The sequence below is a fragment of the Heterodontus francisci genome, chromosome 8 (genome assembly GCF_036365525.1).
Source record: "Heterodontus francisci isolate sHetFra1 chromosome 8, sHetFra1.hap1, whole genome shotgun sequence".
In the NCBI taxonomy this organism is placed as follows: Eukaryota; Metazoa; Chordata; class Chondrichthyes; order Heterodontiformes; family Heterodontidae; genus Heterodontus; species Heterodontus francisci.
Genome location: NC_090378.1, coordinates 125,020,693 through 125,036,363, shown reverse-complemented (window position 1 = coordinate 125,036,363; position 15,671 = coordinate 125,020,693). Strand labels below are relative to the sequence as shown.

The 15,671-nt window shown below is 50.7% G+C and overlaps 1 protein-coding gene across 1 annotated transcript in view; it reads right to left on the bottom strand.

The window, feature by feature from the left end:
• LOC137373145 (zinc finger and BTB domain-containing protein 37-like) overlaps positions 1-11,618 on the bottom strand; it is a 350,886-nt gene extending 339,268 nt beyond the window's left edge. Inside the window, exons 1-2 of the mRNA XM_068037997.1 lie at positions 11,517-11,618; positions 9,160-10,032 (exon numbers count right to left, since the gene is read on the bottom strand). Of these exons, the coding sequence (XP_067894098.1) occupies positions 9,160-10,007 (848 nt within the window). The 5' untranslated portion in view covers positions 10,008-10,032; positions 11,517-11,618. The remainder of the gene's footprint in view (positions 1-9,159; positions 10,033-11,516) is intronic.
• Between the last annotated feature and the right edge of the window lie 4,053 nt (positions 11,619-15,671).

The following is a 15,671-nucleotide window of genomic DNA, read 5'->3' as shown; positions in this document are numbered from 1 at the left end:
ACTGTGACAGTGTACCCGAGAGACACTGCTCCATTTACTGTGACAGTGTACCTGAGAGACACTGCTCCATTTACTGTGACAGTGTACCCGAGACACACTGCTCCATTTACTGTGGGAGTGTACCCGAGAGACACTGCTCCATTTACTGTGACAGTGTACCCGAGAGACACTGCTCCATTTACTGTGGGAGTGTACCCGAGAGACACTGCTCCATTTACTGTGACAGTGTACCCGAGACACACTGCTCCATTTACTGTGGGTGTGCACCCGAGAGACACTGCTCCATTTACTGTGACAGTGAACCCGAGAGACACTGCTCCATTTACTGTGGGAGTGTACCCGAGAGACACTGCTCCATTTACTGTGACAGTGTACCCGAGATACACTGCTCCATTTACTGTGACAGTGTACCCAAGAGACACTGCTCCATTTACTGTGGGAGTGCACCCGAGAGACACTGCTCCATTTACTGTGACAGTGTACCTGAGAGACTCTGCTCCATTTACTGTGGGAGTGTACCCGAGAGACACTGCTCCATTTACTGTGACAGTGTACCCGAGAGACACTGCTCCATTTAATGTGAGAGTGTACCCGAGACACACTGCTCCATTTACTGTGGGAGTGTACCCGAGACACACTGCTCCATTTACTGTGAGAGTGTACCCGAGATACACTGCTCCATTTACTGTGAGAGTGCACCCGAGACACACTGCTCCATTTACTGTGACAGTGTACCCGAGAGACACTGCTCCATTTACTGTGACAGTGTACCTGAGAGACTCTGCTCCATTTACTGTGACAGTGTACCCGAGAGACACTGCTCCATTTACTGTGGGAGTGTACCCGAGAGACACTGCTCCATTTACTGTGACAGTGTACCCGAGAGACACTGCTCCATTTACTGTGACAGTGTACCCGAGAGACACTGCTCCATTTACTGTGGGAGTGTACCCGAGAGACACTGCTCCATTTACTGTGACAGTGTACCCGAGAGACACTGCTCCATTTAATGTGAGAGTGTACCCGAGACACACTGCTCCATTTACTGTGACAGTGTACCCGAGACACACTGCTCCATTTACTGTGGGAGTGTACCCGAGACACACTGCTCCATTTACTGTGAGAGTGTACCCGAGAGACACTGCTCCGTTTACTGTGGGAGTGCACCCGAGACACACTGCTCCATTTACTGTGAAAGTGTACCCGAGACACACTGCTCCATTTACTGTGACAGTGTACCCGAGAGACACTGCTACATTTACTGTGGGAGTGTACATGAGAGACACTGCTCCATTTACTGTGGGAGTGTACCCGAGAGACACTGCTCCATTTACTCTGACAGTGTACCCGAGATACACTGCTCCATTTACTGTGTGAGTGTACCCGAGACACACTGCTCCATTTACTGTGAAAGTGTACCCGAGACACACTGCTCCATTTACTCTGACAGTGTACCCGAGAGACACTGCTCCATTTACTGTGGGAGTGTACCCGAGAGACACTGCTCCATTTACTGTGACAGTGTACCCGAGAGACACTGCTCCATTTACTGTGGGAGTGTACCCGAGAGACACTGCTCCATTTACTGTGGGAGTGTACCCGAGAGACACTGCTCCATTTACTGTGACAGTGTACCCGAGACACACTGCTCTAGTTACTGTGAGAGTGTACCCGAGACACACTGCTCCATTTACTGTGGGAGTGTACACAAGACGCACTGCTCCATTTACTGTGGCAGAGACACACTGCTCCATTTACTGTGGGAGTGCACCCGAGAGACACTGCTCCATTTACTGTGACAGTGTACCCGAGAGACAGTGCTCCATTTACTGTGTGAGTGCACCCGAGAGACACTGCTCCATTTACTGTGACAGTGTACCCGAGAGACACTGCTCCATTTACTGTGACAGTGTACCCAAGAGACACTGCTCCATTTACTGTGGGAGTGCACCCGAGACACACTGCTCCATTTACTGTGGGAGTGCACCCGAGAGACACTGCTCCATTTACTGTGACAGTGTACCCGAGAGACACTGCTCCATTTACTGTGACAGTGTACCCGAGACACACTGCTCCATTTACTGTGGGAGTGCACCCGAGAGACACTGCTCCATTTACTGTGACAGTGTACCCGAGAGACACTGCTCCATTTACTGTGACAGTGTACCTGAGAGACACTGCTCCATTTACTGTGACAGTGTACCCGAGACACACTGCTCCATTTACTGTGGGAGTGTACCCGAGAGACACTGCTCCATTTACTGTGACAGTGTACCCGAGAGACACTGCTCCATTTACTGTGGGAGTGTACCCGAGAGACACTGCTCCATTTACTGTGACAGTGCACCCGAGAGACACTGCTCCATTTACTGTGACAGTGTACCCGAGAGACACTGCTCCATTTACTGTGGGAGTGTACCCGAGAGACACTGCTCCATTTACTGTGGGAGTGTACCCGAGAGACACTGCTCCATTTACTGTGACACTGTACCCGAGATACACTGCTCCATTTACTGTGACAGTGTACCCAAGAGACACTGCTCCATTTACTGTGGGAGTGCACCCGAGAGACACTGCTCCATTTACTGTGACAGTGTACCTGAGAGACTCTGCTCCATTTACTGTGGGAGTGTACCCGAGAGACACTGCTCCATTTACTGTGACAGTGTACCCGAGAGACACTGCTCCATTTAATGTGAGAGTGTACCCGAGACACACTGCTCCATTTACTGTGACAGTGTACCCGAGAGACACTGCTCCATTTACTGTGACAGTGTACCCGAGAGACACTGCTCCATTTACTGTGACAGTGTACCCGAGAGACACTGCTCCATTTACTGTGGGAGTGTACCCGAGAGACACTACTCCATTTACTGTGACAGTGTACCCGAGAGACACTGCTCCATTTAATGTGAGAGTGTACCCGAGACACACTGCTCCATTTAATGTGAGAGTGTACCCGAGACACACTGCTCCATTTACTGTGACAGTGTACCCGAGACACACTGCTCCATTTACTGTGGGAGTGTACCCGAGACACACTGCTCCATTTACTGTGAGAGTGTACCCGAGAGACACTGCTCCGTTTACTGTGGGAGTGCACCCGAGACACACTGCTCCATTTACTGTGACAGTGTACCCGAGACACACTGCTCCATTTACTGTGGAAATGTACCCGAGACACACTGCTCCATTTACTGTGAGAGTGTACCCGAGACACACTGCTCCATTTACTGTGACAGTGTACCCGAGACACACTGCTCCATTTACTGTGACAGTGTACCCGAGACACTGCTCCATTTACTGTGACAGTGTACCCGAGAGACACTGCTCCATTTAATGTGAGAGTGTACCCGAGACACACTGCTCCATTTACTGTGACAGTGTACCCGAGAGACACTGCTACATTTACTGTGGGAGTGTACATGAGAGACACTGCTCCATTTACTGTGGGAGTGTACCCGAGAGACACTGCTCCATTTACTCTGACAGTGTCCCCGAGATACACTGCTCCATTTACTGTGGGAGTGTACCCGAGACACACTGCTCCATTTACTGTGAAAGTGTACCCGAGACACACTGCTCCATTTACTCTGACAGTGTACCCGAGAGACACTGCTCCATTTACTGTGGGAGTGTACCCGAGAGACACTGCTCCATTTACTGTGACAGTGTACCCGAGAGACACTGCTCCATTTACTGTGGGAGTGTACCCGAGAGACACTGCTCCATTTACAGTGGGAGTGTACCCGAGAGACACTGCTCCATTTACTGTGACAGTGTACCCGAGACACACTGCTCTAGTTACTGTGAGAGTGTACCCGAGACACACTGCTCCATTTACTGTGGGAGTGTACACAAGACGCACTGCTCCATTTACTGTGGGAGAGACACACTGCTCCATTTACTGTGTGAGTGCACCCGAGAGACACTGCTCCATTTACTGTGACAGTGTACCCGAGAGACACTGCTCCATTTACTGTGACAGTGTACCCGAGACACACTGCTCCATTTACTGTGGGAGTGCACCCGAGAGACACTGCTCCATTTACTATGACAGTGTACCCGAGAGACACTGCTCCATTTACTGTGACAGTGTACCCAAGAGACACTGCTCCATTTACTGTGGGAGTGCACCCGAGACACACTGCTCCATTTACTGTGGGAGTGCACCCGAGAGACACTGCTCCATTTACTGTGACAGTGTACCCGAGAGACACTGCTCCATTTACTGTGACAGTGTACCCGAGACACACTGCTCCATTTACTGTGGGAGTGCACCCGAGAGACACTGCTCCATTTACTGTGACAGTGTACCCGAGAGACACTGCTCCATTTACTGTGACAGTGTACCTGAGAGACACTGCTCCATTTACTGTGACAGTGTACCCGAGACACACTGCTCCATTTAATGTGAGAGTGCACCCGAGACACACTGCTCCATTTACTGTGGGAGTGTACCCGAGACACACTGCTCCATTTACTGTGAGAGTGAACCCGAGATACACTGCTCCATTTACTGTGAGAGTGCACCCGAGACACACTGCTCCATTTACTGTGACAGTGTACCCGAGATACACTGCTCCATTTACTGTGACAGTGTACCTGAGAGACTCTGCTCCATTTACTGTGGGAGTGTACCCGAGAGACACTGCTCCATTTACTGTGAGTGTACCCGAGAGACACTGCTCCATTTACTGTGGGAGTGTACCCGAGAGACACTGCTCCATTTCCTGTGGGAGTGTACCCGAGACACACTGCTCCATTTACTGTGGGAGTGTACCCGAGACACACTGCTCCATTTACTGTGAGAGTGTACCCGAGAGACACTGCTCCATTTACTGTGACAGTGTACCCGAGAGACACTGCTCCATTTAATGTGAGAGTGTACCCGAGACACACTGCTCCATTTACTGTGACAGTGTACCCGAGACACACTGCTCCATTTACTGTGGGAGTGCACCCGAGACACACTGCTCCATTTACTGTGAGAGTGTACCCGAGAGACACTGCTCCGTTTGCTGTGGGAGTGCACCCGAGACACACTGCTCCATTTACTGTGACAGTGTACCCGAGACACACTGCTCCATTTACTGTGGAAATGTACCCGAGACACACTGCTCCATTTACTGTGAGAGTGTACCCGAGAGACACTGCTCCATTTACTGTGACAGTGTACCCGAGACACACTGCTCCATTTACTGTGACAGTGTACCCGAGACATACTGCTCCATTTACTGTGACAGTGTACCCGAGAGACACTGCTCCATTTAATGTGAGAGTGTACCCGAGAGACACTGCTCAATTTACTGTGACAGTGTACCCGAGACACACTGCTCCATTTACTGTGGGAGTGTACCCGAGAGACACTGCTCCATTTACTGTGGGAGTGTACCCGAGACACACTGCTCCATTTACTGTGAGAGTGTACCCGAGACACACTGCTCCATTTACTGTGACAGTGTACCCGAGACACACTGCTCCATTTACTGTGGGAGTGTACCCGAGAGACACTGCTCCATTTACTGTGACAGTGTACCCGAGAGACACTGCTCCATTTACTGTGGGAGTGTACCCGAGAGACACTGCTCCATTTACTGTGGGAGTGTACCCGAGAGACACTGCTCCATTTACTGTGACAGTGTACCCGAGATACACTGCTCCATTTACTGTGACAGTGTACCCAAGAGACACTGCTCCATTTAATGTGAGAGTGTACCCGAGAGACACTGCTCCATTTACTGTGACAGTGTACCCGAGAGACACTGCTCCATTTACTGTGACAGTGTACCCGAGATACACTGCTCCATTTACTGTGGCAATATACACGAGACCCACTGCTGCACCTCCTGTTACAGTATACCCGAGACACACTGCTCCATTTACTGTCACAGTATACCCGACACACGCTTCTCCATTTAATCTGACAGTATACCCGAAACACACAGCTCCATTTACTGTGGCAGTATACCCAAGACAAATAGTGGACACTATCCAAGGGCCCAAACAGTCCTTTCAGGTGAAGCAGCGATTTACTTGTACTTCTTTCAATTTAGTACAGTGCACAGTGGCGCAGTGGTTAGCGGCGCAGCCTCACAGCTCCAGCGACCCGGGTTCAATTCCGGGTACTGCCTGTGTGGAGTTTGCAAGTTCTCCCTGTGTCTGCGTGGGTTTCCTCCGGGTGCTCCGGTTTCCTCCCACATGCCAAAGACTTGCTGGTTGATAGGTTAATTGGCCATTATAAACTTCCCCTAGTATAGGTAGGTGGTAGGGAAATATAGGGACAGGTGGGGATGTGGTAGGAATATGGAATTAGTGTAGGATTAGTATAAATGGGTGGTTGTTGGTAGGCACAGACTCGGTGGGCCGAAGGGCCTGTTTCAGTGCTGTATCTCTAAACTAAGTATGCTGTATTCACTGCTCATAATGTGGTCTCCTCTACATTGGGGAGACAAAGCACAAGATGGGTGTCCGCTTTGCAGAACATTTCCGCTCAGTCCGAAAGCATGACCCCGAGCTTCCGGTTGCTTGCCATTTCAACACTTCCCCCCTGCTCTCATGCTCACATCTCTGTCCTGGGATTGCTGCGGTGTTCCAGCGAACATCAAGGCAAGCTCGAGGAACAGCATCTCATTTGCCGATTAGGCACACTACAACCTACCGGACTGAACATTGAGTTCAATAATTTCAGAGCATGACGGGCCCTTTTTATTTTTATGTTTAGTTTTTTTTTATTTGTTTATTTTATTTAGTTTGTTTCTACTGTGCCTACCCACTGCTTTTTTCCGTGTTTGTGCTTGGGGAAGGCTGTTCACTTTTCTGTCAATTAACACCATCTCTGCACTAACGCTTTGTCTTTCAGCACACCATTTGCCTTTGCTCCATGACCTTCTGGTCAGTTATTCTCTGTGACCTTGTCCTATCAACACCTTTTCTTTGGTTATCTCTTGCCCCACCCCCGCTTTACTTGCTTAAAACCGACAACACTTCAAATATTTGCCAGTTCTGATCTGGGGTCACTGACCTGAAACATTACCTCTGCTTCTCTCTCCACAGATGCTGCCAAATCTGCTGAGTATTTCCAGCATTTCTTGTTCTTATTTCAGATTTCCAGCATCTACAGTATTTTGCTTTTACTTCAGAGATATCAGCAATGGTGGACACTACCTTTGCTAAAAAGGTAGGTCTTAAGCAGCATCTTTGAAGAAGGGAGAAGGTAGAGGAGTAGACATGTTTTTTGAGGGAACTCCTGAGTTTAGGGCCTAGATAGCTGCAGGGACAACCTCCAATAGTGAGCGCAGGACATGGGACGCTGCACAAAAGAAGGACTTCCTGAAGCAGTGGAGCTAAGGTGGTACAGAAATGGAAGGAACATCAATAATAAATGCAATAATCTGGAGCTCCATACTCATCCATGCCTTCATTACCTCTCGACTTGATTATTCCAATGCAGTCCTGGACAGCCTCCTATCTTCCATGCTCCCTGAACTTGAGATCATCCAAAATTCTGCTGTCCAAGTCCTAACTTGCACCAGGTCCCAACTTGCACCAGGTCCCGTTCATCCGTCAGTCCAGTGCTCATGGATCTACACTGGCTCCAGGTTAGCAGTGCTTCAATTTGAAAATTCTCATCCTTGTTTTCAAATCCCTCCATGGCCTCACCCCTCCCCATCTCTGTAGCCTTCTCCAGTCCTACAACCCTCCAAGATTTCTGCATACCAGTAATTGTGGCCTCTTGTGCAATCCTTATTTTATTTGCTCCACCATTGGTGGCCATGTCTTCAGCTGTCTAGGCCCGAAGCTCTGGAATTCCCTCCCTATACTTCTCCAACTCTCTACCACTTTCCTCCTTTCAGACACTAATTAAAACCTAACCCTTTCATCAAACTTTCGGTCATCTCATGCGGCTCAGTGTCAAATTTTGTTCGATAACCCTCCTGTGAAGAGCCTTGGGGCATTTTATTACGTTAAAGGGGTTATATAAATGCAAGTTTTTGTTGAATGTTTGACAACATAGGGGATAAAGATGGGTGGCTACATTTGAAACTATACAAGATATGCCACAAGGTGGGTAATACCTGTTATGCGAAAGTAATGAAGGGAAGGGAAGCAATGAAGCTGTTATGGACAAAGAGATGCTATGGATGAAGGCAGGGGATATTAAGGGGAAGAAACCAGTTGTTGGGATCTGTTACATGCTGAGCCAGCGAGGATATTGTTTGATTGATTGGGGACATGTGTTGGGCAAGAATATGATTGTGAGGGATTGTAATCTTCCAGGAATCAGATGGGAGGAAGAGATTTACTTTCTTGAACATGGTTGTGGGCTGCTTTTTGACTAGCTAGTTAGGAGCACACAAGTTCAGTTTTGGATAAACTCTGGTTTGTTACACAAAACCCAACTTGGAAACAAACAGTGACCTGAGTTTGGCATCAGACTCACTGTGGAGGAGAGTACAACAATGACATCTACCTTTAGGAAGGAGGACTCTGGGCGAATTGAGAACGAGCCAATGGAGCTGATTGTTAAGAGGGACAAAGCTAGGAAGAGAAGTTGTTTACTTTCACATAAAGGGATCACAAACTCAATATATACCAGTGGTGAAGAACACAGCAGAAATAAGAAGAAACCTATTTGGACAACAAGGGAAACCCGAGGGCATTTCTCAACCATCGATCTTCAGATTCAGTCATAGAGGCACCATTATAGCAACTGCTGGTAGAGTTAGGCAATGAGAGCAGGACTGCAGGGAATGTGAAAGGCTATAAATGACTTCAAAGACAGACAGACTTGGATTTATATAGCATATTTCGCAACCTCAGGACATCCCAAAGCCCTTTACAGCCAATTAAATAACGCTGAAATATAGCTCCTGATATGATGTAGGAAATGTGGCAGCTAATTTGTTTATTTATTTAATTATTGTTTGTGGGATCTAGCTATGATCAGATAATTTGTTTTTAGTGATGATGGTTGGGAGATAAATATTGGCCTGGACACTGGGGAGAACTTGCCTGATCTTTTTCACGCGCAGTCCTGGCTAGTTCCCTCCCACCCCCCCACCACACAGCCACGCGGGCCCGGCTAGTTCCCACCTCCACAACGCACCACTGAAGCAGTATTTACGAGGGGGCACTAAACCCCATTGCTCTCCATACCTGTCCATCTCGCTGAAGCTGCTGGAGGGTCTCGAGATCTTGCCGCTCGAGGCAGTGGTGGGAAAGGCCTCCTGGACCAGGGTGCTGTGCCCGGCGCTGTCAATCACCATGGCTGTCACCTCCTCTGCACTGCTGCCGTCCTCCCCGGACGGCTGGTTTTCTGACATGATCCACTCGTCTGGAGTCTCCGTCTTGATCCGCATGCCGCTGATCTGCCGGATGGCCTCTGGGCTGCGGTCGCCACTGACTGCAGTCTCCACATACCATTGGCCCACCCGGTCAATTCTCACCAGCCTCTCATCACCGCCACTGCCCAGCTCGTCAGGCAGCGGGCTGCCACGGCCATACCCCGAGGAAGCCCGGCTATGCCGGGGGTTGGAAGGGGCGATGCTGCCGCTGCGGGACGGGGCTGGGCGCTTTGGGCCATCCTGGCAGAGCCCTGCCTCCACTTCTGAGACATCGATGCGGAAATGAATGCCGTCGAGGATCTGTGTGCACTTGTCGATGATGTACTGCATCTGGAGGAAGCTGGCCGCTGTCAGGTAGCTGATGATATCGGCCACCTGCAGGCACAGCTTGCCCGTGTAGCAGAAGGCCAGCAGGCGCTCAAACACTGCGGGGCTCTTGATGACAGAAATGGAGACAGCGCTCATCTCACCCAGGGACATGTGGTCACGGAAGTAGGGAGAACTGGCGGCCAGCACTGCCTTGTGGGCACGGAATGACTTCCCCTGGACGTCAACCACGATGTCGCAGAGCCGCCCTTGCATCCGCAACTGGTTGAGCTGGGCCAGCACGGAGCTGCTGAAATCCGGTACCTCCAGCTGGATGCTACCCTCCTTCTCCATGGCTCCTGGTACAGCTCACACAACCCTACAGGGTAGAACAAGCAGTGTTACCAAAGAAGAACTACATTTACTTGGAGTCACTCATACAGCATGGGCAAATGCTGCTCTGCATTGACTGAAAGATATTAAGAGATAATCAGTCAACCAAGTCTCACTGCACTGTGGTTAATAGGATTTTTCAAGCTTTTGTGCACCAAGTCTCAGAGTTCCTGAATGTAGAGGGAGGCTCGCCGAAGGACCTATGGGTGGGAATCACCAAATGACCAGGGGGCAGAGGGCACGAATCTTCGAGGCGCCCATCCCTCTCCCCTTACAATCAGGGTGAATTTGGGTGGGTGACTTTATTTGGAGAAGCTTAAGGAGGGAGGGCATGGGAAGTAGAGATGAGGAATGAAATTGTAATTTTCCTTGGTCACCTTGCCGCCCTGAGCAACCTCGAAGACATCCTTCCTTTCCTCATTCTACCCACCACTCTCCCTTGGACTCTCCCAGGGAATCAATCACCACTCCTCTAGACATTGCCCTTCCCTTCACAAACAAGGCCCTTGTCATCCACAACCTTATTGTGGATGATTGCACTGGCACAATGGTCTTGGTGACACCTTGTCCTACCAAAGACCACCTACCTGGCTATAATTTTCACCACCCGCCCTTCCCGAACAGCTTAAGTGGCATGTGAGGCACTGATCCCAGCCGCACCTTGGCCACTCCCTCTAATCGCGTGCCACCTTTGAGCACCTCACCTTGTTTCACCCCCCCCTTGCTTCTCCTTTAAATACCCCTTTGTTTACCATCCACCCTCCTCCAAGTCCAACTGCAGAATTATCCATCCTTCTTTCTTTTCTCAATCCTGGCAATGAGCCACTCCACATCTTCAGCGATTTTGATCTTTATCTTCACTCCCATTGCCCTCCTTCATCCCCAAGTCCCTCTTCCAAACTAAAGTTTCCAACCTATAGTCTCGGCCACCCACTGGATCTTATCACCTCACTTCCTCTCTAGTCCAATGGTCTCTACCTCTGACCCCCTCCCTTATATCTCTGATTACTCTCATCCCCCTTCCAACACCACTTTCTTCTGAGTCTGCCCCAGTAAAACTCACCCAATGCCAGTTGCCACTACACCTTCAAACTCTTAACCCCCTCCACTTCCACTCTATTTCATTATCATGTTATAATCACCTTTGCTACAACAACTAAAAAAAGATTGCTGCTGCCAAATTCAGACAGAAGTCTAAGCACAATGGTCCAGTGAGTGAGCACATTCCCCAGGGCAGTGCAGATCAATATAGACAGCTTTAGTGCATGGGGTCCAAGGAACTCCGCTGGTTTGGTAGTTGGAGTGCTACAATCGGTCTCTATGCTACTACTGTATCACACAATGAGGGAGCAATACGCATGACAGTTTGAGGGCAGATCACCAAATCAGGTAAGGAACCTTGATTGTTTCCCGCTGCCCCATGGTCAGCATACCCACCTATCCCACCCTCTCGCACAATGCCAAACTCACCAGTTACCATGCAATTGCTCCACAATACAGCGACCCTGCATCGCAGAACATGCAACAACGCTCCAGCACAAGGCTTCCATTCAATACAGCCATTATGTTGACTCAATCTACAAAAAAAAAGACATTAACTCGTAAAATCAACATGTAAGAGAATTCAAATGATTTACTGAAACAGAAACCAGAGACTTGACCCAATGAAAGTCCTACGGACCCCCGGATTAAGATTCGAATTATGTTTCTGTAAATCCCTGCCCTCTTTACAGGGTTAAATTTTTGCAATATGAAAACAGCAGGTTCTGAACTTATCTGGTTGTTTCATGGAAATCGAGTGCCAAAAGCCCTCTCTACAGTGGCAAAGAAAGAAATTCTATGAACATACCCTGCTACGGCCTGCTGCCCTACCCCACGTGCTTCTCAATGAACTCTCAGATTTTACATTGAAGTATTATTCATTGTCACCACAGAACGTGAAGCACCTAACTTGCCCCAGTCCCTTTCCTTGCTCATAAGAAAGGTCTGTCTCTATTTGAGCAATCTCTACACACTGCGTGAACTCTCATCCACATCTATTAATCCTTGTTTTCTCTGGAAAAACCTGGAACCATTTATATTGGTTGTCCATTGGGAGTATCCAGAACTGCACTATACAGATATCCAGTACTACACCATGTCGCTATACTGTGCCAGTATCAAGAACTACGCTATGTCATCCACAAGTATACAACGCTGATAGCATGTTCCTGCGCAGGTTATCTCCCACAGCATGCCGCTATCCTGTGCCAGAATTTTGTTTTATATGTTCAAGGGATGTGAGCATCGCTGGCTAGGCCAGCCTTTATTGCCCATCCGTAATTGCCGTTGAGAAGGTGATGGTGAGCCACTTTCTTGATCTGCTTCAATCCACGTGGGGTAGGTATACTCACAGTGCTGTTAGGAAGGGAGTTCCAGCATACTGAAGGAACGATGATATAGTTCCAAGTCAGGATGGTGTGCGGCTTGGGGGGGAACTTGCAGGTGCAGAACTACAGCTGCCGATCAGTAGAATCAGTTTGGGTGGAGCTAAGAAACAGCAAGGGGAAGCAAACATTGAACGGGACTGTTTATAGGCCACCAATCTGTAGTGGTAATGTTGGGCACGATATAAATCAGGAAATGAGAGCTGCATGTAGCATGGGCAATACAATAATAATGGGCAACTTCAATTGGCATATAGATTGGGTAGACCAAATGAGCACTATTGCTATGGAGGATAAATTCCTGGAGTGTACACGAGATGGGTTTCTGGAGCAGTATGTTGAAGATCGGGCTATTTTAGATTTAGTATTATGTTAATGAGAAAGGGCTGATTAATATGATAGAATTTTACATGAAGCTTGAAAGCTTCATTCTGAAACTAGGGTCTTAAATCTGAACAAAGGAAACTGAAAATATGAGGGGCAAGTTGGCTATGGTGGATTGGGAAAATACATTAAAGGATTTGATGGTATACAGGCAATGGCTAGTATTTAAATGGTGTACAAATATACATTCGTCTAAGACACAAAAACCCAACAGGAAAGGTAAATCAACTAAGCGAACAAAAGAAGTTAAAGATTGCATAAAGTCACCAGAAAAAGTGGTAAGCCTGAGGATTGGGAGCAATTTAGAATCCAAAGGAAGACCAAGAAACCGATAAAGAAAGGGAAAAGAGACTATGAATGCAAGCTAGCTAGAAATATAAAGGCCAACTAGAAAAGCTTCTTTAGTATATGAAAAGGAAAAGATTAGCAAGGACAAATGCGGATCCACTGCAGGCTGAGACAGGAGAGTTCATGGGGGAGAATGAGTAAATGGCAGAGAGACTAATCAATGACTTTGTGTCTGTCTTCACGGAGGAAAATACCAAAAATCTCCCAGAAATACGAGGGAACCAAGGGACTTGTAAAAATGAAAAAGAAATTAGTATCAATAAAGCGGTAGTACTCAAAAGGTTAACTGGACTGTAGGCTGATAAATTCTCTGGATCAGATGAGCTACAAACCAGAGTGTTGAAGGAGGTGGCTAGAGAGATAGTGGATGCTTTGGTGGTTATCTTTCAATATTCGAAAGATCTGGAATGGTTCCTGCAGTCTGAAAAGTAGCAAATGTAACGCCACTATCTAGGAAGGGAGCAAGGGAGAAAAGAGAGAACCACAGACCTGTTAGTTTAACATCAGCAATCGGGAAAATGTCGCAATCGATTATAAGCTATGCAATAACTGGACTCCTGGAAAATGATATGATTGGGTAGAGTCAACATAGATTTATGAAAAGGAAATCACGTTTGACAAAACTGTTGGAGTTTTTTTTGAGAAGGTTACTTGTAGCGTAGATAGAGGAAAACCAATGGATGTGGTGTATGATTTTCAGAAGACTTCTGATAAGGTCCCACACAGGAGGTTAGGGGGGAGCGGGCAGAGAGATCGCATGCCCGGGGGGGATCGGGCAGAGAGTGCACGCACCGGGGGGAGCGGGCAGAGAGAAAGCACGCCTGGGGGTATCGGGCAGAGAGCACGCTCTCGGGGGTAGTGGGAGACAGCGCACGCACCGGGGGAGCAGGCAAAGAAAACGCGCACACGGGGGGATTGGGCAGACAGCATGCACCCCGGGGGGAGCGAGCAGAGAGTGCACGCGCCCGGGGGGAGCGGGCGGAGAAAACGCGCGCCCGGGGGGAGCGGGCAGAGAAAACGCGCGCCCGGGGGGAGCGGGCAGAGAAAACGCGCGCCCGGGGGGAGCGGGCAGAGAAAACGCGCGCCCGGGGGGAGCGGGCAGAGAAAACACGCGCCCGGGGGGAGCGGGCAGAGAAAACGCGCGCCCGCGGGGGAGCGGGCAGAGAAAACGCGCGCCCGGGGGGAGCGGGCAGAGAAAACGCGCGCCCGGGGGGAGCGGGCAGAGAAAACGCGCGCCCGGGGGGAGCGGGCAGAGAAAACGCGCGCCCGGGGGGAGCGGGCAGAGAAAACGCGCGCCCGGGGGGAGCGGGCAGAGAAAACGCGCGCCCGGGGGGAGCGGGCAGAGAAAACGCGCGCCCGGGGGGAGCGGGCAGAGAAAACGCGCGCCCGGGGGGAGCGGGCAGAGAAAACGCGCGCCCGGGGGGAGCGGGCAGAGAAAACGCGCGCCCGGGGGGAGCGGGCAGAGAAAACGCGCGCCCGGGGGGAGCGGGCAGAGAAAACGCGCGCCCGGGGGGAGCGGGCAGAGAAAACGCGCGCCCGGGGGGAGCGGGCAGAGAAAACGCGCGCCCGGGGGGAGCGGGCAGAGAAAACGCGCGCCCGGGGGGAGCGGGCAGAGAAAACGCGCGCCCGGGGGGAGCGGGCAGAGAAAACGCGCGCCCGGGGGGAGCGGGCAGAGAAAACGCGCGCCCGGGGGGAGCGGGCAGACAGCACGCGCCCCGGGGGGAGCGAGCAGAGAGTGCATGCCCGGGGGAAGCGGGAGAGAGCACGCGCCCAAGGGGAGCAGGCAGAGAGCGCGCGCCTGGGGGAAGCGGGCAGAGAACGGGCGGGAGCAGGCAGACAGCACATCCGTGCAGAGTGCATATGCTCGAGGAGCGGGACAAGAGAGCACGCGATGGAGCGGGCAGACAGAACGCGGGAGCGGGCAAAGGGCACGCGTGCAGGGAGTGGGCAGAGAGGAACAACGCGCGCGATGGGAGTGGGCAGAGAGGAACAACGCGCGCGATGGGAGTGGGCAGAGAGAAACAACGCACGCGGGGGGAGTGGGCAGAGAGTAACAACGCGCGCGATGGGAGTGGGCAGAGAGAAACAATGCGCGCGATGGGAGTGGGCAGAGAGGAACAACGCGCGCGGGGGGAGTGGGCAGAGAGAAACAACCGGCGCGGGGGAGTGGGCAGAGAGAAACAACCGGCGCGGGGGAGTGGGCAGAGAGAAACAAGGCGCGCGATGGGAGTGGGCAGAGAAAAACAATGCGTGCGATGGGAGTGGGCAGAGAGGAACAATGCGTGCGATGGGAGTGGGCAGAGAGAAACAACGCGCGAGATGGGAGTGGGCAGAGACAGAGCGAGAACGGTGGGGGGGGGGGGGGGGGGGGGGGGGGAGGCCAAGACAGAGAGAGAGGGAGAGGCCAGAGAGAGAGAAGCCAGAGAGAGAGAGAGAGGCCAGAGAGAGTGAGGCCAGAGAGAGAGAG